The following is a 27,755-nucleotide window of genomic DNA, read 5'->3' as shown; positions in this document are numbered from 1 at the left end:
ATCGACTCACAATGATTTGAGTCGAATTAGTCACATAAATAGTCGATCTAGAGGTTTCCTGACTAGTCGATCTAAAGAGAAAAATTCCTGGAACCTATTTTTTACCAAGAAATACAGTAGAATGTCCATTATTCGAGTTGTTCTACCCAACCAAACCCATTTCATCAGGACCAGACCATTTTTACCGAATTCTGAATCGGATTCTGGGGATTCAGATTAGGATACACAATTTCCAGACCGACATTGATTTGTTTACATGATGATGTTGATGATGATGATGATGATGATGATGAGTCCCACCGCCTACCCCTACATAGGTTTGAGAGGGACGAAAGTATCTTGCGATATTAAATATAAATCATCAAACGAGAGGGGGCATTGGGGTAATACTCTCTAGAACAATCGCATCCAACTCTGCTCCATTCATACAACGGTCGCCATCGATTGCACAAGGGGGTACATCTTAGATTTCCCAACTAGCAAAAGGAGACCACTTTCCGGAGTAGGGCAGGTATTTTCGCACAGTTTTGGTTAACACCACCAGCTAATTATGGTTGATAGTGTGGAGAAATCCACCAGTGCTACTTAAAGGACCTCATCTTGTTCCTTCCATATAACGGCCCCGAGCAATCACCTCGAAAGGTAAATCGCCGAGTCCCCCAAGGTTAACGGGGCACCACTTTCCGGGGTGTAAGAGGATATTTCTGCTCTGTTTGTAGTTCCCCCCGCCAATTACCATTGGTTGATAATGTGGTGCCACTATCAAGAACAGAAAGGGTCCCAACTACAGCGAGATGTGTAGATACTATTAGTTCTTTTCGTACAGCCATTACCACCAATTGTCCTCATTTACGAGCGCGTGTATCAAAACTATGTAGACTCATTCATTCTATTCAGTTTAATAAGATAATAAAAATAAAAAGTCCCTGTGCATTTTTTTACTCATCATCATCATAATTGAAGACCATGTTGACAAATGCAATACTACGGGCTCAAAAACTACAACATTTACTAAATACATTGCAAGCACAGCGTCAGACTACCCGCTTTACGTATACGGCGCATAGGCGTTTGAACTCCCTAAGATTTCACGCTTGTTTAATCTCTCTCGGCATCCTGTTGTACCATTGAGGAGTACCCTTTGCAAAACAACGAATTTCGGGCGTTTCCAGACAGATAGCCGGGAAGTCTTGGCTCACCGGCATTAGGAGTGTGAGTCCTAACTACTATCCTTTCCCCCAAATACGCTGGTACCAGGCGTTTCAAAATTTTGTACACAAAGACCACAGTTCCAAAGGAACACTATCCACTGCTTGGACTGTTCCGACTGTTTCTTGGATTGGGATTCGGATTTGGGGATTTGGTTTACCCATCACTACGAACGAAGCTGCGCGCCAAACTTTGTGCAACAAGCTTCGAAAATCAACTAATTTCTCAATAACTTTTTAGTGGCTTGGCCAATTTTAGCGCCAGACCCCTAAATGAAAGATTTTTTAAAGACTGTAACTCTGTGCAACAAAGACTCTTCCGTAATTCTTAGTTTATGAAATTCTGAGGCGTAGGTGCAGAAACCTTGGTTGGTATTTTCTGCTGAAATAACTATTTTGTGAATAACTTTACAATTGCTGAACCGATTTGTACATGTGACCCCTTAAATGAAAGGTCTGTTCAAGATACACAACATTGTCTTACAATAGATCCATTCATATTTTCTAGTTTTTGAGAAAACTAATTGTGTGGAAAAGGGACAGCATTCTACCGGGATCAAGGTTGATAAACCTCGATTACAGAAACGCAAATAATTACCAAATTGTTAATAACTATTGATTCTCTTAACCGATTTTCACAATTGACCCCTTAAATGAAAGGTCTTTTCAAGACGCACAACTGCGTTGAAGGTAGATGTTTCCGTACTTTCTTGTTTTTGATAAAAAAAACACACCTGGAATGTTTTCGCCCGAGCGGGCGAAAAAGTAAATCAGGTTGATTGGCAATTTAGGTTAAAAAAAGCCAATTCTCGCATAACTTGTTAGTTCCTTGACCGATTTCCACGAATGACCCCTCAAATGAAAGGTCTTTGCAAGACGCGTAATTTTGTCTCAAGGAACATATTACATTTTGTCCATATTTTCTAGTTATTCGTTTGAATATATAGTTTGAATACAATTAGAAGAATAATGTCAACTATATTGATATTCTTATGTAAACCATTCATTGAATTAAACACATCATATGAAAAATCGACATTAGATGAGCATGTATGATATGACGGATTGGGATTCAGATTTGAAGATCCGGATCTCAGAATGGATTAGAATCGAAAGATTCGAATCCCTGTAGGGATTCAGTTTTCTCATCACTAGTTTTTTTCCTAATATAGCAGAAGGCTACCGGTTGCATAGCAACTTGTATGCAAGCTGAGCTTGTACAAATTTACACCTTACAAGTTGCAAGTGTACTTTGCTAAATTTTATATATTATAGATTATAGGTAGAATAGAAGACAATCATGCTAGTTCTAGTTTGTTTGTTGGTCAAACAAAAGGTTTCTAGTGTAGGTTATCTTTTCTGTCTTTGAAAATGAGACATATTGGAAAACCAACAGAACTAATCGATAAGATGGATATTTTTCATCGGTTAACTGGTAATAACGCTTCTTTTTCGCAAATCTTATCGATTAATAGTGCTCGGGAATGTATATAAAACGACACAGATTTCTTTATCCGATTGTAGAAAAAAATCTTTTCTAAGCATATCATTCGTCTTTTTAAATTATCTAAGGTTTAAAAAACTGAAATTTGATAGCCGACAACGCAACGCTTTGCTTTCCTTTGGTCTGTAATGATTACGGACAACGTAGGTTGTCGAACGTTGGCACAAAGTTGCTGCTGCTAAGCCTCCCCCCTCGGCGTCGTCCCACGGTACTCACCTCAAGCCCATCAGTTGCTCCGTGGCCGCGCAGCCCGACTGCAGGTTGGCATTGATGACTTCATCCTCGCACCACTCCGGAAACGACTGTCGAAAGTTTGCGTATCCACCTACACACGCCGGGAATGGGAGAAAAGGGGGGGAAAAAGAAAACGTTCGTTAGAATTGTACGGCTTTCTGAAACGTCCCAAAACGTATCCATCCTGCTGGAGCATGTAGAAGTAACGAGAATGTAAATATTCCCCAAGCGTCGGGAGATTCGTCGCCGACACACATAACAACTCAATCTGCTTGGCATGCAGATCCCTTCCAACGCAGCCGTTGAGCACGTTTTCGGCTGCGTACGTACGTCCACACCATGCGTACACACTGTCTCTTTCTCTCGTTGTCGCTGTCCCCTCCCCCGGCACCAGGCAACACACACTCCTCAGCACTTGGCAAACCATCCATCCATTCATTCATGGCTACGTTCATTCATGCTTTCCATCGACCGGTTGGAATCCGCGCCGGGTTCGTCCTTGCCCTCCTCCTCGTGTAACGAGGCTTTACAACGGCAACGACAGAGAAAGGTGAAGAGAGTTCGCCGAAAAGAAAAAAACATGCTGACTGGTAAAAGTGTGTGCCTCAAATCGGCATCGAGTTTGCAGCATTTGCACATAAGAGAGAGAGGGGTTGGTTGTTCCTCGACCGTCTAGCGTGTGTATATAACCTCGAACGGGAAGAGGGGAGCTCGACATTCTTACAACCTTTACCACTTGAGGGGGGGACCATCACCCACGCCATTTGTGGGGCAAACGCTTGGGGTTGCTGTAAAGACGCGTGGGCGAAACCTAACCACCAACAACTCACGTACTCGTGAGCTGATACCGCTCCGGAAAGAAAGGAGCAGAAGGAAGGAAGAACGGTGGGGGAGGGAGAAGGTGAGTGGAGCATTGTGAATGGATTTGTTCGTGCGCGCGTGTATCCGTGCGTAGGTGTTTCATCATTTATCGGCATTCGAACTTTGGCAAACGCGACGACGGCTTCCAAACATTTCTTTTGGCCAATGTCAACCTGTGTGTTTTTTTTTCTAATCACACAAAACAAAACAACAAAAGGAACGGAAGGCCACAGTTTACCTAACCTTGGTCTTTTATGTGTTTTGTCGTCTCAGAACAGTGCGGAAGCTTCCAAATTACTAAGGATTCTTTGGTTGGCTTTCTCTATCCAAAGTTAGGTGCCGAACTGAAGTTTGTTTTTATTCCTTCGAATAGAGACGTTTATTCTGAAACTGATCTGTTTTTATGGCATCGATATTCCGAAAAGCAATTTGTTTTGTGTCAAACATTATGAACAAGTTGCAAACACTTAAACCTTAGTCAAGTTGAATCAAGGGACAATCTAGTAAAGTTTATTCAGGTTTCTCGCTTTTGTGGCACAACCCGGGAACGTATATTTTCTTCCCGTAGTTTTCATATTACAATTTAGGAGAAGGATTCCTTAATTCAAGATATTTATTATATACTATTTCCCCACATTTTACTTACAAAAACTTGTTTAAATGTAACATTTCATACTCATATACTTATCTAAAACTATTGTTACTTTTCTATATGAAAAGGTGCCAGGACTTCGTAACATCTCTACAACATAAATTTCATTAGATATTTTAAAATACAGAAAGTCGAAAATAGTCAAACCAATCGAATGAGAAAATGGGATGAGTAAAACAATCACATAGTTAAAAAAAAACGAATGTGCTACATTTGTTACACCGATACCAAAGAGAAGAGAGCTGCGAGTCTAACCATTTTGTGTAAGAACACAATTTGGAAACAGAAGATTCTCTCAATGTTTCGTTTTTCTCTGTCGCCAGCATATTTGGAGAGAGCTAGAAAATTGGTTTGATCCTTGTCTAACATCGTCCGCTTACTAACAAACACACATTTACACTGTATACCACTAAAAGCACATAGTGGCCTTATGTACTCAAAACACCCATTGTAGAATGGAACCAGCGATGACTCACCGCGCAGAATAAACCACCACCATTTGGAGCTCCCAAGTTCTTCCCAGGACGTGGGAAGTTGGGAAAAGCCACCGACAGGAGAATGGGAGAGTTTTCCACCGAAATTCCATTTTCCTGTTCTACTATTATACTTCATTCTAAGCGTAGGCCGAGAATCCTCGCTGTAGACGCACACTCACACACACACAACATTCGGCTTCGTCGTCCTCTCGATAATCCCTTCCCGCCCTTCACCGGCGATAAGGGAGAGGGGGGTTTATGTACACCACGGCGATAGCAGTCTAGCGCCATAAATACATTCAATCTCGCCACGACGAAAGCGTGGGATGATGCGCGCCAACCCTTCGGACGAAGAATTCATTGAGTAAAAATTATTTTTAGGAAGCAGCAGATGCCCCACGCCGGCCGGTGGCGGGGTGACGAGCGGGTTTTCCGGGTGTCTTTTGGGCTTTTCGTAAGAACTTGTTAGACAAACCGGGGGCATACAAGCTTGCCGAGGCTCTGGAGCTGAATGTTTGTGTTAAGCCGTAATGTAGGTATCTCCCACGGGATCCGACAGCTCCACGTGGTGGTGGATGATGGCGACATGTTTGGCTTGGACATCAAATCTCGAGGTCTCAACTACACGTTGTGGTGGTATATCTATGGGTGTATATACCCCCCCCCACCCCCCCCCCCCCCCCCCCCCCCTTCAATTATTAAATATAGCTGCGAATTTCATAACTCAACCTCCGGCGGATCGACGGTTGATCGACGTTTCGATCCCGGCCAGTCCCACGCCATTTTTCACGAACACGACGGTGGAAAGTCCGACGAAAGCATCCATCGTCGCACCCACTGGGTGGATGGGAAGATGGAAATCTGTCTTTCCACCCGCGCGTTTCTTCGAGGTTTCGAGGTGGGCTTCGAGAAACGCTGCTGGCTAACAAAAACAAAACAAACGAAAATAGCATAAACCTTGCTTTGATACTTTAGCGGTTGCGATAAGGTTGCAAGAAATGTCTAATTTTAGCTCGAGAGAATTCTGCGAAAGGAGTTGTACCACCGTGCACCGTAAAAGGACACGGTTACGGACGATGCAGGCTCCTACACTCGGGGAATTTAAACATTTTTGGAGAATGACGATGGAGAAAAGGGGGCCCACCGGTAACTGCAAATAACGACAGGTGGGACGGACGGTGGGAAGGCACCCGGCGACCGGTGGCGTAGGACGCGAAATAGAAATATAGCTGTCGGGCAGTAGGAGTAGTGCTTGTGTAATCGTTGTTATGTGTGCCCACCCCCGTACCACCCAATTAACCGTCGGTCGGCTAAGTTTAGCTTTCAATTTCAGATAAGCGACTGCAACTGACAGATTGTGCCAGCCCCGCCGTCCCGTGCTCGGTATGAATGAACCGAACCGGGTGATATAATGCACCGGAACACAAACACACACACACACACACCATACTACTTGCCTCAGAGGTTCAAACTTTAAACTACGGGTAGGAGGTATTCGCTTGGAAAAAGATTTTACGTAGGTAGAGGCAATGAGCATGAGAAAGTACGGTTAACAGGGAGGTTTATTATTAGCTTATATTGCGAACCGAACGGTTTAATCAATCTGCTTAACACATTGACTACTGCCAAGCGTTTTTAGCACACTTTTGTAGTACAATATTTTTTAATTTGTTTATAACATTTTTTAAACCGAAGGTTTTCGAAGGCTAATCAAAGACTTTGCTTCCCAAAGAATTAGTATTAAAAAATATTTTAATTTTTATGTTGCATTTTCATTCATTTAAAAACTTTTTAGAACTAATGACAGCTGGCTATAAAAAATTAAAACGATCAAGTCAAGGAGTTAAAAAAACTGAATTTAACATTAAAAGCAGATATAATTTAATACATTGATTTGAAACTTTTTAATCTTTAAAATTTCGTGCATCATACCAATAACTTTGCAGCATTAATCGATGAAATGGGCATTTTTACAGGTTCATGAACCAGTACAGCATGTTTTGCGTGGTTAACACAAGACAATATTGCTTTGGAATTTTAATAATGCTAGTTTTGAAGATTTGTCGAATCAAAACCGGCTTCTTTTTAGTATATTTGTTGACTATCTTTTGGGTTTTGCATGGACCTCTCTATCATTCCGCTAGCTCGGTATAAAGCAAAAATGATCGGGTTTGAAAAAATATTCAGTCGTTTGTGAGATAATAAAAACGAAACTGGCGTAGCGGTCAAAACGACTGCTATTTGGATTTTAGTGCTAACCGATAATGTAGCGCCAATCTCATCGATTAATTAATGCGCCTGCATTTATGCAGAAGACTATGTAGGATTATTTTTTTTTGGTTTAATATGTTCTAACCCACTTAATTAATTCTTTTGTAAGTTAAAGTTTAATCAATAACGACATTTAACAAAAAAAAATGCTTGTTTGTATTTGCAAGTGGGTGATTTCCTTCTAAAACCAAACAAGAAAAAATGATATCAATAATATCGTAAAAGTTTGAAACCCGAGAACGGAAGCTCCCACATAAATTAGAGAAAAGAAACAATTTTATCCTCCGGAAATGGAGCGAAAATTGATCCACGTGTGGACGACATTTTGGACGGCCATACATTTACTACCGAGGATGATTTGAATGCGCATGAATCGTATAATGATAATAGACGGTAGACATCTAGAGGGTGTCTTTACGACCTTCCAACGTTATTTGTGTTAAAGGAGCAGCATAAAGGAGGCGTCAACCACGCCTGCAAATAGATTTGATTTTAAATCACTACCACCCGATTCGTTTACCGTATTTCGTTTTCAATTTTCTTTTCTTCCCCCCTCTCGGCTGCAATCTGCTGAGGCGTTCGTCGGACGAAAACGCTTAGGCAAAACCGCGGTGCCCACGCCGTAGTCCTACGGTTTCCGGCCCGCGAGCCATATCAAGTGCAGACACTAGCGCTGAAAGCTCCACTAAACGGAACACACTGCCTCACTTTCAATGGAAGTGGGTGGGCAGCGGAGTTTAAAAATCCGTCCCCGATGTATAACGCCCGGTTGGTGGACCGGCCAAACCAGGTAAGGTTGCTCAGACTCGCTTGATGTTTGCGACACGAGACGGGTGTTTGGTTTAGGTGCTGCGTGGGAAGCACGTCGAGCTGGAGTAGCAAAAGCAGCAGCACCTTGCACACGACGTGTGCCATGCTCGTAACCAAAGGCTGTGCAACGATCTGGTGCCGACGTTATTCAATAAACAGTTTTAGCGTATTACGTTAATATCTGGCATTAGTTCGGCATGAAATGAGTCAAGCTCTCACCATAATAATACTAATAAAATTAAACATGACCAATTTGAATACTATCAGTACAATGGAAATTCAATGACTAAACACATTCATGACCAGCAATTCCCTTAAATGCTCGGTTTCAAGAAACTTATCAAGTTTAATTGAATGCACCGCGGAAGCTCGCATGAAGGACGTCTGTGTTGCTGCTTTATTTTACTGGTTCGTACAAATCATCGCACAAAGGCCTCCGCCGAAGAGAATGATAAAAATGGACGCCGGACGGATAAAATGGCAGCACGAAGCGAGTCAGTTGTGAAGAAGCGAAGCACGAACGCACAGGTTCAATGGCAGACCGTGGTCTTCTGCCGTTTTATTCTTGTTTTATGGCAAATGGCGTGCGTGGGTGTAGTTTCATTCATGAGTTGCGCTTCTTCGTCATTTCGTTCGAGTCGGGGGTGTACGTTCTCTTGGGTTAGTGGAATTCAGAGCGACGTCACCGTTTTGATGGAGCACCGGTTTATTCCAGACAGGAGAAGGAGTGTGAAAAGGATCAATTTGATTTTGAACAACCTTCGTTAAGGTCAAAACCAAAAGTAATGTAAGAACAATCTTTTTAAACTTACTCTACTAAACAACTCCTCCTAACACACTGTTTTTGTACAATATTTTTTAATAAAATTTGTTTATAAGATTTGTTAAAGTGACGGTTTTCGAAGGCAAAACGAGGACTTACTTTCCCAAAGGACTTGTTTTTAAATTTTTAGTATTAAGTACAGTTTTTATGTTGCATTTTCATTTATTTCATGGGACAAAAACTTTTTAGAACCCACTTTCGGGTGTCATGGCAGTCAACGTGTTTATTGATGTTTGAGGGATAACTTAACCGACTTAATTTTTTAAGAAAAAGGAAGTAAAATATAACTACTAAACACACTCTAGTGTGAATTAGTTGTGCTGTGAAAACTAATCTAATCAGTGCATACAAACATTAATCATTTACATTACAGTGTAGTATATAAGAGAGAAAACTCACTTAGAAGAACCCAAAGTGTCAAGTAAGCACTTTGCAATAAACACCTTGACATCGATCCATAAAATGGTGATCAATCAAATCGGATAGATTTTTTTCCCCCATTAGACTGATGATGGTGTGCAGGCAAAAATGGTAAAATATGTAAAACAAAAGTTCAAGGAATAAAGAAAAACACTCTAGAATAGAATAGAACGATCGAAGCTTTCCTCCGTTTACTTTGCTCCGGCCATACCGAACCTTGTCCCCAGTTGAGAGGACTTTCAAAATGGAATCACAGTTTGGCAAGCTTTACGTTTTTTTGTTTCACTGTGATACAGTGTGGTGTTGGTGAGCGGTTTTTATCTACATGTTGTGCAAGTCTGCGCATGTCCCGTAATTCGCGTGGCGCGCGTGGGATTCATTCAGAAAATCGTACCCTTCCCGCCGTCCGAGCCCTGTCTCTCCTTTCCGCCGACGAGAGCTGGTTTCGCTCGCCTTCACCCACTCTGCTGCGATCGATACCACCACTCCTGTGCATTCAAAGCACATACACAGGCGTTGACACTTCCCTCTGTTGTCCTCCCGAACTGCCCCGCCCTTGAAAGACCGTCTGAGTTGAGATGTAAAGGACAAAAATAAAGATTGAAAAACCATTGATGCGACGAGTGATGCGATCGGGGGCCGGAAAAGTTGAATGAAAATCGTTTGCAAACCCACCACCACCAGGGGGGGAGGGGGGGGGAAGGCTGAGCTTTTTTTTCCCACGCAGCGGGATGAATGAACCCCTTTCATCCAGGCCAGTGCTGGAAAAACAAGATGGCGAAAGACGTGCAGAAGGTGCAGCCAAATGCGCTTCCATGCGAGGAAACACGTTTGTCCTTCCTGGTTGGAATTTTCCCATTCATTGAAATTTGCGCTCCATGAACATATCTGTGCATGGGCAGGTAAATTATCGAGTTCAAAACTCGAACAACAACCCATTCATTTCCATTCGGTTTCTTTTTTGTATCTAGGCACATACAAAGATGGTAGTGAAGGGAAATAAAACAGCAAAAGAAATCTTCGTATAATGAAGATAACAAAAATACTTCGTTATGGTTGCTCGCTTTCCCGTAAACATTCAGGGCGCGAAGAAGCTCACTCAACCGAACCGGGAGGGACCGGCATAAGTACGGGCCATTTCCATTCACAAATTTTCCTCGTGCAAATGAAGTCGCTTTCCACCCCTCGGTTTGCTTTCTTTTCATTCACAAGACCCATGGCCGGAACGAATGTTTAACATGCGCCTGTTCAACGACGAATAGTCACGCAAGAGATTTTTGTTTCTCCATTAGTGGAAAGCGGATTTACTTCGACCACATTAAATACAAATATCCAAAATAGTGCACGATATGTGAAAAATTTAGATGATAAATGAAACTGTACTTCTTTCCATGAGCACCTTTTTATTAATGCATGAAGCAAACGTATAGTTTTCTTCTCGAGCACTGATTGTGCGTATTTCGCAAAGGGTTTTGGACAACCGCAAGAGGTGCGTTTAAAAGTAGAAGCCGTCAAGCGTTGCACCGGAAACGGCGCTATGTGGCGGTGTTAGCCAAGCGAAACGAAGTGTCTTTGAGTTCTTCTCACTTCCTTTTGCCACTGAGAAACAAAAAAATTGCATTGTAGCGAATGCAATGCTCGTGGTTTTAAAGGCAAACAAGAAAGTCTGGTCGAATGTTTTATTTGATACAAGACACCTATTTTTGATTTGGTTTTTAATGCTATCCAGGTTCTTCTTAAGTGATTTCCATTTTTCAGCGACGGTCTAACAGATATTGCACGAAGAGCAGACAATCTAGGTTTAATATTCTACTCCCCGAAAAATAGAAACGTTAGATTGGAAGAAACATATAGCCTACGTTATATACGAACAGCACATGGGAACGAAACCGGTGGAAAACCCCGGGCCCCGTTTTCCTCCACCAATACCGCCACCAGCTCGCGATGATGTCATTGACGAGCGTCGGAGCGAGTTTTTTCTCCTTTCTCTTGACTGCTTGCTCGATTTTCATTCTATGGTAAATAAAGAATGAACACGAGTAGATTAAAAAAAAAAAATAGCAAGAAGAAAAACCCATCCACCCTTGAGAAAGACGCCGTATACCTTTTCCGCTGTGAACCACAACCACGTGCAAATAACGTAAAGTTTCGTTACGTTTCGTTGCGCGCCCTCCCTCAAACCCAAAATCCCTTCCTCCCACCCGGGACCGTCTGGCGGGGTGGAAGTCTTTAGCGGGTTCCATGAAGCATACCCTGAAGCTGGAGCAAATAGAACGGAAGAACGTGGTAAAACAGGTTACGTCACTGGTCTGACGTCAGCAGGAAAGCGCTCTGTCGCATTTACAATTCGTATTTATTTTTCGTTTTCTTTTTGGGTAGAATTTTTAATAAGAACCACGCCGAAAAGTTTCTAGCTGCGAGTGAGCGTAAGCCACTCTTTGTCGACGTCATAGTTGGGCACGAAATAGAAGGAGGATATATTTTTAAACATTTACGGCAAGATAAGACGTTGCCAAGTGTGAAAGTTTTGTAACTTTTTATGACGACCAACAAATAAATTGATCCCAAATTTGTACGGCATAACTGGAGAAAAAGAAGTTATGTTTTGAAAGACTTTTTTTGCTGGATAAATGCTGCGTGGTGGAGGACTTTCTAATAATATCCAATTAACAGGTTTTTTTAAAGTATAAATGAGAGTTGTGATTTAATTATAATTATAAATGATTATAAATGCACATGTTTTAACTTTTCTTGATGTTGCTACAGAAACTGTTCACCTTTATAAGCTTTTGTGCACGCAACCAACCAACAAGTACGCAGCCAGTTTTAATATTGTAAAGCACCATGCGTCCGCTCGAACGAAAAGTCAGTCTGGGACAAGCTTAGAAGTGGATGGTTAGATATTACAAATGAAAAATAAAATGTTATAATTGTTCCAAATATTTTTCGGTTCGGTTTTCTGGTTTGAATTTGTCCGAAAAGAAAAGCTTTATAGTGACCTGTTCAGTTGCAGCTGAAGACAGGTCGCTCAAGTTGTTTTTTTCTTACAACACTGTTCTGCGAATTAAGGACCAATAATTGCACAGAGGCAAACAAAACAAAACCTTATGGCAAATCAAATCCAAAGCCATCGGTGCGTTGGACGGCTCCCGCCGACCCAAAAGGCCCAAAATCACTACAACCCTATTCGTGTGCGTGTGTACGTGTGTGAGTGGGAGTGTTTTTGTTGCCTGGCAGGCTCATAATAATTTTCGGAAAATTGAGCACCATCGAAACTCCCACGGTTTCGCCCGGACACACGCACGCCAACACACAATTGGCTGTCGCTTTGAAAGTTCCCCTCTCCTTCCCGTGTTCCGCCCTTTTTCTTTTATGGTAGATTTTTTATGCTCATGGAAAACGAGCATCGGGAGGATAGCGGGGAGCGGGACGACTACACGGTTGAATGGATATCCCGACGGAGGAAGGTGCGGGTGGGTGGGTGGGCGCGTGTGTTTTTCTCCTCCATTTTCTGTCAAAACGCCTCCGCAATGACGAGAGGATGATAACGTTGGCAGCGGCACGGATCGCCACCCCTCGAAGGATCAGCCCGATTTGGATTTCGAGTGGCGGAAAATAAACCACACACCGAGGGGGTAGCATGCCCTGGGAGGTTTGGTGGGAGGGAGGGAAGGGTGTAGCACAAAGTTCACCTTCGTACGCCAACGCGTTGCGAAGCGGCGGCATGGTCCGGACGCCCACGCGCCATTCGGAAAATGGTCGCCCCAAAACAGTGGCAGAAAGCAGAAGCTACTCTAGCAAACATCACCGTGCGGATGGGTGGTGGTGGGTAGAAGGGATGGGAGGCACTCGGTCGGTTGGAGAAAAAACCCCTAGCTTTGCACACCCACTCACACACACACACACACACTCAGATTAGGAGCTACCGGGCGCCTCCATCCAGGACACGTGGCGTGCAGAGTGAAACGGGGCAATGGTCCGGCAACGGACGCAGCCAGCGACGGGGCCGAAGCAGCTGAATGGTGATTTTATCCATCGCTATCATCATCATCATCATCATCATGATCATCGCATCCGGCGGTGGTTTTCCATCAAAATCCCGATACCCACGCCGTACGGCGCGCAGTCGCAGAGCGGAAAACCTCGCGCAGCCGGGAAAGTGAAAGCTCGTCGGCGCCAAAAAAATATGCGAGACAGAGAAAGGCAAACGAGAGATCCGTTTTTTCCACTCTCTTGGGAGGCAGAAAGAGACACGCACGCCAAACAATGTGTTGTTTTCCCTAAGCTTCTTGTTCGTTCGAGTAGCCATAACATTTCAAGAGCAGCCTATATTATAAGTCCTTCCAAAGCCATCCAAAGCCGAAGGTAGGGTTTCCAGTGGCTCCTTCCCTGTGGTTCCATGCACGACGCTCGATGTGGTTTTTCAGTTTTATGAATGAATATTCCACGGCAGGACAAAGAAACCATTCTTCCATGAGAAGTTTGATACGATAAACAAGTAAAATACATCGGTTTCTGTCCGACAATATGTATATTTCGTGACATACAGTGAAATTACTCACACCATGATGTGATCCAGCAGTAATACTAACATTATTTAAACCGTTACCATTAATTTGCCAAAATATTGATTTTTCTTTTGATGTCCTTCAAACTGTTTGGACTGTCAAATAGTTAATTAAAAGGCTTTGTTGTGACAGTCAATCTAATACTAGCTTGACGCCCCGGCGACGCTCGGTTGATTTATGTTTCTACGCTTTCACCCCCTTTCCGACAAAACTGAAACATTTCCACAGGTATGATTTTCTTCTTTTTTTTTGCTTAATAATTACATTGTAGCATGTTTAAAATGATTGCCATTTCGTTGGTTCCCTCGTGCTGTATTGACTTTGTTGCATAACATTTGATGACTACACCTTGACATATGCCACTGTCATCGGATTACAGTTGTGGCCAACAATGCATACATACGTAGACTGAGATTTAATATTGTTTAAATCGTGAATGGGTCTAAAATGTTGATTAATATTAACGAAAACCCCAAAATTGTTAGAAACAATTATTGTTTAAAGGAAAAATGAAGAAAACTGTTTAAAAATATCGAAAGCTATAGACAGACAATCTTTGGATTTTGCGACACAAATAACGATTTTGGGCATTTTTATGAAGTGCTGTTTTCTTGCCAAGAAAAGTAGAAAATGATTTTTTTTTGTTTGGATTAGTAAAACTGAGTTTCAATTGTGAAATTTAGATAATTTTATTAAAAAAGAGTGTAAACAGTTAAATCTTCAACACCATCTGCAGTGGTTAAACTTAATTTGTGGAAAGTTTCAGAAGCTAAGGTGCAACTCCATACAAGAAAAGACTAAAATATAAAGTAGATGTCTTTAATTTTTTGTCCAAGACTTCCAGTTCTGAATTTCATTTACCAAAACATATTGTGTACGTAAATTTGACGTAACTTTGCAAAATTCATTATAACTGTTCATTCAAGAACTAAAACTTCCATGGCCAAACGGCATTTGAAAGACAAACTTTTTCAAATAACGTGTCAGTTTTGTTTTTTTTTTAGGACAAACAGTTCAGTAAAGGATCGTAAGGAATTTTAAGTACAAGCTAGAAATTCTATCACAAAAAAAAAATCAAATTTTATAGTGAATTTCTATTCAAAACCGCTAACGGTCGTTCATCAAACCTGAGTAACATAACTCTAAATGGCTGTGCCAAACAGAACGCCGACACACACTGTAAAAAATTTGAATGTTAAACTAAATTTGGCAAATTTTTCATGACCTTTTGGAGGAATCTTTCAGACTAATGGTTAGCCGTTCTTACACCTACATAACGCTGTTTATCGTAAAAGGGTATAGTATAGCTTTCGGCCAAAAGAAAAGAAATAAATGCAACTAATTTTTTGATACCTGCGATGCTCAAGCATCAGGAGGATTTTGTTTTTCCAAAGTTGGAACAGTTTCTAACAGGTTGTTGTTTCTTAGGATGAATCAGGCATTAAAGAAAAGCCTCACCGCACAGCATTTCAGAACTTTTCCACGATTTCTCAGCTCTTCTTAGTCGAAAAAAAAACAATGCAGCGAGACATAACGACGCGTAGGTCGCTTCTCAATCGGTAGCAGTTGACGTCGGAGTTCCCAGGTCAACCTTTGGCTGGGTTTCCACATCGTGCGTTGGCGTGGGCAGCAGGACTTTCTTCTTTCATCGTGCATGCGTAGCCTCATGCGTGGGCCCTACTAAAGCACGCCGCCGTCATTTTAGGTTCTTGAGTGAAATTATTTTCGGCCCCCGGCGAGGGTAAGCGGGTGGAAGGCGCTTTTTCGGCGGAATTATCATCACTCAACAACTTCGGCTGCGGCATATCTCGCCCTGACGTAGGTCCTTTTCGGATCAGTGGCGGATAGATTTCCCTCTTTGTTTGAGAAGCTTCTGCGAAAGAAGCGGAATCTATCGGAAACATAATATTGATTTTGCATGCACGTACTTCTGTTGATTCTACCGTTGCGAACGCTGTTTAACGTTGTCAAATTATATTTATCAATTCCACTGTCCCAACATCGAGCGTGGGATCGACGTGGTTATTTATAGTCAGTATCGTTTATCATCACACCGGTAGCGGATCTGCTTCCACGCTTACGGGCTTCCTAGCAGGCGCCATCGAAGTAACTCGAAGTGCTTCACAGAAATATGAGTTGGTTGAACACACTTCGCAAACGGTTGCGGAGCGACATTATGCAAAAACCCACCCAACATCGGAAATAAAAGCACAACCAAGGTTTAATTAAATTCTCGAAGCCTTCGTCCATTGCTTTCGAGAGAAAATTTTGGCAAGACCCCAAAAAAAAAAAACCCGACGCTAAAATTATTGCCACGCGCCAATGGTTAAGAAGCTGCCAGGTCGGTTGGAAAAGCAAAATAAAATAGGTGCACAACACAAGGTATTTCTTTGAAAGTTTTGAAGGCACCAGAGATGGGTTTCCAGGAAGTCGAAGCAAGGATCGTGTTTGCTGTGGAAGCAGGTTGTGTGCGTGCGTGCGTTCGTGCGTCAAAAATTCCATCCATCTTAAACATAACCGGAACCTGCCTGGGGAAAAGCCCATCGGTTACCAGGAGTTAGGCAGAGGACAGCGGAAATAGGTATGTTAGTTACACTATCTGGGTTTGTATACATTTTTCAGATTCAACAGAATATAGAAAAAACTAAAAATGAAGCATATAAAAATGTTTTTGATGTATTGCTTTATCCTCACCAAACCAAATAAAGCTAGACAAGGTAAGACATAAACCATTTCGGCGCGTTTTTGAAGCAGCTCACATTACACAACCCCATTCGAAAGCGGCCGAGAAAGAGGAGAAAATCACACGCAGTATGCAAAGCAAAACCTGGAGCATGAATGAGACCTTTTCAATGTCATGCAAAAAGAGGCGAAATCAAAGGAAAAGAACAAAAAACTTAACAGTGCGTAAACCAGTTTTCAAGAGAATGTGTGGAGAACGGGTGGAAGAAAGCTGAAGCTGAAATGAATTGTCGAAGAGGCATTCGGAGACAACGGCGACGGGAAAAGAAGGATGAGGCTTTCTCATGTTCTCCACCTTTCTTCTTTGGTCCGCTTTCCCGATCAACCATTTTTCTTTATCGTCGATCGTGTTGCTAATTGTTTGGCCCCTCCGCTGAAACTGTCATCCGGACCGGAAGTGGATGGAAACTGGAAGACACTTTGGGTACGCGGTTATGTTGTGTGCATGTCATTAATGCAAGTGGCGAAGAGCAGTCCCGCGGGGAACATTCCCGTATGAACGTAACGTCGTTTTGTTTTTGCTTCTCACCTGGGAAAGAAAGAAAACACCACAGCGAAACCTTTTCCTTCGCCAAGCTCACCGTCTTCGGTGGCGAAGGACAGAAACAGCGAACGTCGTGAAGATGCTGATTTCTTCGCCCAACCCATCACCCAGTACCGCCGTGGTGGGAACGCCAGCAGCAAACGGAAACGACCACAACCATATGATTTAGCGATCATTTCTCCGATCGTTGGGATTTCGGCTTCCTCTCGTTGTGTAAGGCGCGTTTTTTTTGTTCATCACTCCGGTCCCTTTATTTGTTATGTAGCTCAAGCGAACAAATTTTCGGTGACGGAAGCGTGTCATTAAAAAGCAACGAAACAAGAAAAAACATAAACCTTAGCGTAAAAAAACCCGCATCGATCGGGGTCTTTTTTCGATTCCCATGCTCGGAAACATTTGACATAAATTAAATTCAAACAAATATCCGCCCTAGCAATTGTTTAATATTTTTAATGTGTAAATATCGAACCGAGTGGCCACTTTAAAGGGAACACTGAAAATCATAAGCATAATTCGGTACTGACCGAACGCACGGACATACTCGTTCAAGAAATCAAATCATCTGATTCAAAGCATTTTACCATCAAACGGAAAACGACGGGGCTCGCAGCCGAAACCGAAAATTGCTTCCTATATAAACAATCCCATTTTCAATCGGGAAATCTAAGAAGGGAGAAAAATAAGAAACGTTTCAAACACGTGTGCTCCAGCGGCAACGGAGATCGGACCGACGAAGGAAGACGCCAAACCGGCCGAACACGGGAGATAAATGACCGACCTTGGGAGGAAAATCTTTTCCTCGCATTGAAATACAAACAGAAAACATGGCCGTATGGGGCGGGGATGCCAAGGGAGGGAATGCGAAGCAAAGCAAAGAAGAAAAAACGTTTGGAATTGAAACGCCAACATGTGTGTGAGTAAACTTTCTCCCTACTCAACCGTCGCCCATCGCTTCCAGGGCTACATTAACCTTTTTTACGACCTTTGAGATTCCTTCTTGATCGTCTGTTTGTTTAAGGAAAAAATATACTCCATTTCGGGTCTCGTTGTTCGTATCCACGATTGATTGGATTGGAGAGTGTAAACCGATACTGACGCGATGACAGATGACAGCAGTTTGTGATCGAACTGAACTGTAAACGTCAAAGGGGCGTCAGTTAAAACAATGGCGCTGATCCTTTCGGTTTAATTGAATTCGAATTGCATCAATTAAAACCAAACGATGAACCGACACCGAAACAACACGCCACGATACATGGCCCGGGGAACAAAACAACGTGTCAAACGCCCATCATCCATAATCTCAGGCCTCATCACGATCGCTTCGGACTCACTCGCTACAGGCTTCCTCGGATTCATTCATTCTCACTCGCACTCGTTTGCTGTGTTTATTTTTTTCTGTTTTTGGCTCCAATGACGTAATGCGAATTGGAATAAGTATTAATCAACCGTTCAGCATGCGAAAGCAAACCCCCAACCCTCTCGCAACGGACGTTCCGTGTGCGTGATTCTACGAAGGTTCGCACACGCAGCGTTGGGAACGCCCGTACTACATCGGCGATGACGTTTGGTTCCCTGTGTGCGGCCGTGCGTTCATGTGGAGCGCGCGACGGTTGATGGACGCGTGACGGAAACGCTGCATCCGGGCACCGGAAAATGGATTCGAGCGTCCGCAAACGAAACCGAGAAACGATCGTTTTCTTTCCATTTCGCGCTTGGTCGGCGCAGCGACACGTGGAGAAGGTCAAAGATAAAAGTGGTTTCCACTGTTGTTTATTTCCAAATGCCAAACATTCGCTGGCCGAAATAATGCTCAGAAAGTAGGATGGTTAAGGACGATTGTTGAAGGAATATTGAATTCAAAAAAATAAATTACATTAAAATCACAATAATAATTATCATTGAATATGAAACATCAACTTAAATTAAAATGGAATGTTTCTGGTGTTGTTTTATATTTAAATAATTTGTGTTGGGCAGGCTCATTTTAATATACTCAGCAGTATCTTTGTGCAACACTTGTAATGACGTCCTTGATCAAATTATAATTAAAATATGATCCAACCAATTCATCAGATACCCTAAGATATGTAATTCGATTAGAAGGAACTTTCTAAAACTGTTTTCTTTTTAAAGTGAACATAAAATTTGATTTTTTTATGTATCGTAAGTTCTAAGCTGGTAAACTCTCTCTGGGTAGATTGCGTAGTATTTTTCTTATAGTCCTGTACATATATCTTAGACAATTACCTTGTGCAAGTTCTGACTGTACTACAAAATCATCACACATTCTGCAGTACAAACAAGCATAAGGTTGAAGAAACATACTAGCTAGGGCGACAAGAAAAACAATCTTCCCGTCGACCAACGCACACGGGGATAAGAAATCAACGTCAGAACGAACGAAGCCGATCTCGGAGGCTGCGATTCCGATCGACGTTGTAAAGCACCACACCACCAAGCAGTTTTCAACGGCGCGGTTCCGTTTGACAACGCATGTTTTTCCCTCTCGATCTCTCGATCCGCCCTTGCGACACACAACGCACAAAAGACGTTGGAAGAAGCGTCAACGAACGCCTACGTAAGTGTGGCCGCACACCTTCGCGCTGGTCGCGTTCTGCTCGCGAGAATCAATGTAAGGCACACACACAGGCACATAGACAAAGACCAACCCAAAAGGGACCGCGACGCGATCGTCATCGCGGACCGTCATCATCATTGCGATCAGCGTTCATATAGCAGCAAGTAGTATAGGTTGGCTATATGGTTTTTGATGGCTGGCCGTCTGTGTGAGGCGGCATAAGGACGGGCAGGAGAAGGTCTGCCGACCGAAGCCAAATCAATAGACCCGACGTGGGGAACCGAGGGAAGGGTGTGTGGTTTTCCGTTTTCATCGAACCGTGTGTAACTGTGTGTGCGCGAGCGCGGACTTTATCTCGTCGTCCGCGACCACGACCAACCGACACTCTGCCGCCGATCCGCGGCATTTGATGTCGCGTTCGTATCCGGCGATGCTTCATTCATCGTTTCCCGTGAGGCGCTCCGCCGACGCCTGTCAGTGACTGCCTTTGATTTCCGATGCCTCAAACCAGCAAACCCCAACAGCAACAAGAGATCGTGAGACGCGCGATCGGTGTGAGATCATTTCCAGGTTTCTCACAGCGGATGGCGAGGACGCTTGGTCATCCGTTGGACGAACGGCTATTCAAAACGCGACTAAGGCAACGCCAACGGTATGACTAACAATCAGTTCCAGTCCAGCGCTAGCTCACACACCAGTGCCAGGGTTCGCGTGTTTGACAAACGTTTAGTTGTACTGTGGCGGTTGCGCATGCGTTCAACGTTGCGGTACCCCCCAAAGGTGATAGAAGGCACATCGGTGGGAACACCGCGCGTGCACACACACACACACAGGCCAAGCTCCACACGGGGATACCTCTCCTCCAAATCCAACAAACACACCGCTCGCGTTCACTTCTGGCTTCTGGCAGCAGCGGGGTTCGGTGGGTTCTCGAATGGTGTCCGCGAGGATTTCAGTGTGTCGAATTTCATTCATGTTTTTGCTACCCACCATCCATATCGTTGGATTCCCTTGCCTTCCGACACCGACGCGCACGCAGTTGTCACCATTCGAAACCGTTTAATTTACGTTTCCAGCGGTCGAAAATGGTCGCGACCCATCGACATTTCGAAGCACCTCACACACGTCGGGAGAAAGATGGTTTATAAACCGTCATCTTGGCACGATATTGGGTTTGTTTTGTTGTTTGTCCGCCATTTCCCCCAGGCGGCCCACACACGGCTCGAAGACGACCACGCACTCTTAACGGGGAGCATAGAAATGTAAACGGTCCCCGAGCATTGAGCATAAATCGGAACCGTTTTCGAAGTTCGTTATGACCAGGCGTAAATAAAAAAAAATGATTATTCCCACCACATTTTCTTCGAAAAAACTACAACGTGACGATGGTTTGAATTACGAAATCTACAATTTCACAAATTAAAGGTTAAACAAGATTCACATATTTTAATTTTATTGCATCCGCTTAATAGCCGATAAACGGGGTGGATGAATTCGTCCAAATAAAAAAAAAAGGCGAAACGAAACCACGAAACAAGACAACGGTCTGAATGAATGGACGAAAAATGGCCAACAAGCGCAACTTCGCTGGTGAAAACGCAAACCATCGATTAAACATTTTGATAAGAGAGGCGCGTCCGGTCCCTCGAGGGCCTACGTGACGTCAACGATGGCGGATCCCGGCCGAGACACGGCGAGCCGGTGACTTTGCGGAAATTTAAAATACATACATTCTCACCGTGAGAATTATACCGAGCGACTCCAGCAAGGTTTCGTTTTACACTTCCCGACGGATGATGTACACACAAAAATTGCATCGTCGGGAAGCCGAGACGTCAACAGAAGAAAAACCGCACGTATAATCACTGCTATCGGGAGACCATTTCGCTTATCAATGATACGTACCGGGTGGAGTAGCTTTTTTTATGGATCGGCCGTTGCATTCGACCGGGTGGTCTATAAATACTGGGCACGAAACGAGTGCACTTGGAAAAGTACAGCTCTACTGCATCAATTTCATTTTATCACCTTTCTTCTGTGTGCGCTCTGATATTTATCACCATTCTTCCGGAGCTGATAACACGCGGACACAAAACATACAGATAACCATAACACAAGCACACGGGAAATGGACCATTCGTGTGGCTATATCTATATGGATTAATCATCTGTGTGTAAAGAACGCTTCCGGTTCTGCGGGTAACGGAAGTCAATAAAAAAAAACAAAACAAAAACCGGAAACACTGGCTCACAGTATGTCCTCTTGTCCTACAAGTGGCCGGAAATTGATCAATCTTGACATTCCTATCACGTTGAAAGCTATCATCATATTTTGGTGCGCGGACGACAACGACAACGTTTATCTAAAACGGTTGTTGGTTCGAAATGCTAACACCTGTTGTCGTGCGCAGATTGTTCCGTTAAGTTATAATAAATGTAATATCTTTAATTTTACTTGATTTGCATTCAGGTTATTCATATTTTTGTTCCAAACTGAACACGGCGACTCAGCGTCCCCTCGAAAGGAGCATTCCGGTGCCCACACGATCGACCGGACGAGTTGACTAAAACGGCGTAATCCTACCGCCTCGTTGAACGGAAATTGTGATCACTGCGCGTTTGAGGCAGTGGTGGCACATTCCGAGACTGACCTCATTCAATAGAGCGGTGTGTGTGTGTGTGGAACTTGAAGCCGTGTCTACCACCTGCTGCCCACGGGAAGAGGGTAGCGGTCACCGGTTAACGTTAGCATTTACGGTAGAGGTAGGATGATTGTAAATACCAAACCTGGAACTATGGTAATACCGAAGACGGACTGAGATGTGTGGGGGGGGGGGGGGGGGGGAGAGATCGAAAAGTATTTTGTAACTAACTAGGGTGTAAAAGTCTTTCAAAGTTGGTCCGGGATTCGATCCGGAGGTTATCGTGTCGGTATTTTACCTGTACCTGCTGCATCATGCAACGGATCACTCTTATCGACGAAAAAACTAGCTTTTATGCGAGAAAAGCAACTTGTCGTACAGAACAGAAAGTAAATTCTTCAAATCATAGGGTAAAAATTCCATTTTTGGCTACATCGATCGTGTAACGATGAACTTGGTAATGTAGATTGACTATTCAAGCATGGACAATCTTTTGAGTTTATTAGATGTTTTTTACTAAAAATTTAGCATGTTCCAAACACACATTTTGATGCAATATCTTTTAGATTTTCAAATTAAATAATTATAATAATAAGTTTGATCAAATGTCAGTCGAAACCAGATTTCCTTGTATCATTTTTGGCCACTCTTTACATCAATAAAAACGTTATTTTTCGAGCTCCAAAAATTCAATAACGTTTTGATAATGTTTAACCAAACTTAAGGCCAACTTCCCATCCCTTGCCGTATCCCTTTTTCGTAAACCCAAAGTAATTTAATAAGTTAGTAATTTAAACTGGGACCGTTTGTAACGCTCACGCAGAAGTGGAAATGTATCCGTAACTTGTGCCGAGTTTCGAAAAAATATGGTCGTTTAGTTTTTTCTTAACGCACCGTAACAAACTTCCGTTCAGACGTTGATGCTTTGACCGCTAGGAAATTATTTTTTACGGGCGTTTCTCGTGTTCGTGTTCTTCATTGTTTCAAAACGCTCAATTCATACAAAGGCGAGCGAAGACAAAAAAAAATTAATCGACGGCGACGGAGCCTATATTGTAGGCCGCGACCGTAGTGTCTTTCCTCCCTCCGCTGGCCCGCTGTCTTGGCTCGTTTCTCCTGGGTTGCAATATCGCGTAAACGATCATTTTTTTATGCTGTTTTGTGTGAATATACCGGTTTGCCGCGTACCTCTGGGTACCGGGGATGGTCAGGTAAAACAACGATGGTAGGCAACTCGATGACAGGATGGGGTTGAAGGCGCCCCCCCTCACCTGTCCGCCTTTCCACCGCTTTACCTATTTCACGGAAGGCCGTTTTGAATATTTATGAATGACTTATTATGTCTCTACGTACTCTGGGCTCTGCTTATATATGCACACCAAGCTGACATGGGGCGCACGGGTTGGGAGGATGTTTGGCTGAGCCCTGTGTGTTGTAACCGCCACCCGGCTGGTGGCCGGGCCGAAGATTCCCACCACCGCCAACCGAACATCCCACTCCGTCCTTTTTGGCCAAACAACCCCACGGAAATACACGCGTGATGTTTCTCTTTCTTGTACGACTTGTGCGACCCCACTTTCCATCCGCCGATCAACCTGACTCCGTGCGTCCTAGGACGTATTGTCTTTAGACCGCCTTCCGTCCCTCCTTCCGATAATTTTTCCATGCTAGTGAAAGAACTCGTAACGCTCCACGGCCTCACGAAAGGGGCCGCCGGAATGAATGGGGGAATGTATGAATGAAAATATGAAAAGAAACGAACGAAAATGGCGCACATTCTTCGCGCATAAATTGGTGGTGGCACAAAACAAAATTACAAAGCAAAGAAAAACGAGAAGACAGCAGCACGGAATTAAAACTCACGATAAACGGGGAAAGGGTCAAAAGGTTTTCCCCCCGGGGCGTGCGGTGCCGGATCGGTACCGGTGCCACCACCATTGATGGTCAACTGCAAGTACGGAGAGCCCTCAAGGGATTGCTTAAAGATTTGAAACCCGGAGACATTGGCCACAAACAATGCCTTAGCAAAGACAAAACAAACTTAAGCAAAAGAAACTCTGCTCATTTTTTTCTTTCCCTCTTCTCCCACTCTATCGGTACAGAAACGTTAGAGCAAACGGCAAACATTGCCAAGCAGCAGCAGTTCAAACAGGCGACCTTCTCCTTCGATTGTTTCTTGGGAGTGGATGGGGGAGCCGACGAAAAGGGGGGCCCGAGGGTGCATGAATGGAAGTAGCGAAACGGCGAACGTTCGAAGCACCGACGTATGAATGAAACGGAACACGAACGGAGTGCATGAATGAATGAAATCATCTGGTGGCGTTGGGAAGAGGCCAGAGCGTTTGCGTAAAACTAAATTCGCCAAGGGGTTTTGCTAGCGACAGTGAAAAACTTTTATAAGCACACGCCTCGAATGGAATGGTGGTAGAGTTTTGGAAAGTTTCATTTGTAAGTTACTTTGAAGCTAGATTACGTGATATTTTTGAATGTTTTGTTTGTGATTTATAAAAAGTTTACTTAAAAATTACACATCGAATGAAGTGGTTCTAATAAAATATCGGTGATCGGTTGTTTTCCAAGAAAATCTATACGCAATTGAAAATAACAAACTTGAATACTGTTTGTACGTTTAAATGAATATTTAAAATAATTTACTTCGCACGCATTTCGTGATAGGCGAAGAAAAACTGAAACCGATTGAAACTGTGAAAAGAAATCCGAATGAAACTGCAACCAGCGGGAAATATTCGGATTGGGTATGGGCCAATAAATTGTCAAGGCAGGAACAGGAAAACAGGGGAAAAAAAAACTAAAATAAAAACCCCTCCCATTGCCTCCTTCCGGCGTAACATTAGACGGACGGTTCCGGAACGGAAATGGAAAACGTCCCGTCGTCTTGTCTTTCTGCGTTCGTGCGTTGCCAGCATTATTGGGCATCCAAATCCACCTCTTTCCTTCCGTTTGCTTCTTCTTTTTTTCTGTTGCTTCTTCGTCTCCGCGCGCCTTTCCGTCTTTAGATGCATAACGTTACGGAATCGGAAACGCCACGACGCAAGAGCCGACGAGAATTCTTTGCCCCGCGTGAGCGCTTTTGGTCCGTGCCATCCGTTCGATGGTGGTGGAAGGAAGGCGGAGAAACCGAAGAGGAGGCCATCAGAAACCATAAAGTCATCGTCTTCGTCACCGAGCGTCCGTTCAGGGCATTAATCGTTTACATGGTACCCGCGATGGGCCACAAACGCGAGTGCACACATTTAGAAACGCAGACCGTCCAAAGACTTCCTTCGTTTAGTGGTCTCGTTTTATCGAGCCAACCCTTGCATGCATTCCGTTGAAATGCTGAAACTTTCAGAAAATTCAGAATTTAGTCAGAAGACTAACGATGTTTTTCAACAAATCATACAATTTCTCAAGTAAAATATTTCTTAATAATCGAATTTTTAAGAACATAAAATTATAAACATCATCTTTGAATTATAAATATTCCGATTCGGTATCCACCATCGCCCCATTTGGACATATATATTGGCGCAACAATTAGCAAACCGTTGTAATGGCAGTTACCGAACCGAGCGGAAACCGCTTCCGCTTTCCGTTTCCGTTGCAACTAAATGCAACACGACGAACGGTGACTAATCCTTCCGCTCTTATGCCAACTGATGTTCGGAGGTTTATAGTCTAATACATTTCTACACTCACGTGGATCAAATAGTATCCACAACCCCTTTATTGAGAGGTCGGTTTCCCGCTTACCCCATCCGAATGGGTCACAGCGGAAACCCAGATGGTACGCATGATTCATGATCGACAACGATGTGCTAACGATTTCCATTGAAATGACGATCGAGAGCATGCGATGGCGTATGCTCGCTGTCGTGGGCGAGGGTTAATTATTCAATAGAATAACTTGGATTTAAAATGTAATTAAACGGATGATTCTGCTGCATTTTGTCACGATGTAAATTTACGACAATGAAGAATTTTTATAGAAATACTCTTCAAATGCAACATTCCGCATTATTTAAATACATTTAGGTTTGAATAGTTTTGAAAAACAATCCTTGAATTTGATTTGTCGTATACTCAAACCGATTGAATAACGATTTAAAAAGATTTAAAAAAATACATGTTACAATTACCCTGCCTTTTTAACGACATTCAGTGCTCTTTTCAATATAAGATAATTCCATATTTTTTCAATTACTGGTTACAATCCTCCCATTAGAATTAGATTTGTCCATCGCGGACAAGTAGCTCCTTTGAATCCCATAAGCAATACCAAACAAAACTAACCTTCCAGACACACGACGCGGCAGCCATCTTGCTTGAGCTTCCGATGCAGCACGTTAATTGTGGTGTCGTTACCCGCCCCACCGGACGACAGCGACGGGGCGAGGGAGATTCCACCCCCGCCGGAACATCCGGTCGTGCCGGCACCGAGCACCAGCTCGTCGCATCCACCGCCGACCGGCTCGTTGCTGTTGTTGTACAGCACGAACGTGCTCTCCTTGTAGCAGGACAGGATGCGCTCCTTCAGATCGCGGCACTTGATCGTGGACGTGATGTCGATCTTGCCGGCCGCGAACCGGCGCAGCATGATGGACGGTATCGAAAAGTTGACCGCCGTCCGGATGTGGCTTTCCGTGTACTCGTTCGAGCTGCGGCAGTCCAGTATTATGAAGTGTTTCTGCGACTTGCGCAGCGCCGCGTGCAGCTGCTCGCTGGTTATCATCTCGATATCGTGATCCGGCATCTCGCTAAACCCCCGTAAGCGTCCCGTACGTGGTGTGCTCGTGTGTTTGTGTGTGTGTTTTTTTTACCGGGGGGAGGTTGTGATTAAGTTAACAATTAACTATGGTACCGTCGGATTTCCGGTCACTTTTCGCGCACCCCTCGCTCTCGATCGATCGATGCGCTCTGTCACTTTTGGCACTTGTTTGTTTACCTGCCCCTGGCGCGTGGTCGGCTTCAATCGTCCATATATATGACACCTCACCTCAGTGGAAGATCGGAAAGGGCATCGCTTCCATTCACCTTCACTCACTTTTCAATAACACACAGACACACACTTTGGTTCACAATCAAACGTGAGCAGGAGTAGATCACACTTTGGCGAACGATGCAACTCAAATGCAAGCTGCAGTATTCTGCTCGGTTACGATCGTGTGCATCGCCACGTTAAGCGCCCTCAATGTAACATTGAATCAGTAATCTAAAACGAGATAGGAACGGAGGGTGGGGGGATAGAATAAATAGATTAGAAAAACATGAATGAAATTGACAGTCGAACGATAGATGACGTCACACAGCCACCCTTGCAATCGATTAACTCCAATCGAACCCCATTCAATAAAGAGCTTGTAGAGAGACTCACTCGACGAAGAAAAAATAAAATCATCATTCCTTCAACGCGGCCGTT

General features: G+C 43.6%; 1 protein-coding gene across 2 annotated transcripts in view; it reads right to left on the bottom strand.

Moving 5' to 3' along the window:
- The window catches only part of LOC131288976 (dual specificity protein phosphatase Mpk3), a 33,218-nt gene extending 6,083 nt beyond the window's left edge, over positions 1-27,135 (bottom strand). For both annotated transcript variants that reach the window (XM_058318161.1, XM_058318162.1), the window contains exons 1-2: positions 26,630-27,135; positions 2,929-3,037 (exon numbers count right to left, since the gene is read on the bottom strand). In XM_058318161.1, the coding sequence (XP_058174144.1) occupies positions 2,929-3,037; positions 26,630-27,089 (569 nt within the window). In that variant the 5' untranslated portion in view covers positions 27,090-27,135. The remainder of the gene's footprint in view (positions 1-2,928; positions 3,038-26,629) is intronic.
- Between the last annotated feature and the right edge of the window lie 620 nt (positions 27,136-27,755).

Source organism: Anopheles ziemanni, chromosome 3 (assembly GCF_943734765.1).
Source record: "Anopheles ziemanni chromosome 3, idAnoZiCoDA_A2_x.2, whole genome shotgun sequence".
NCBI classification, from domain to species: domain Eukaryota; kingdom Metazoa; phylum Arthropoda; class Insecta; order Diptera; family Culicidae; genus Anopheles; species Anopheles ziemanni.
Note: the sequence above shows the minus strand (reverse complement) of the source record. Positions and strands in the feature narration are given on the sequence as shown.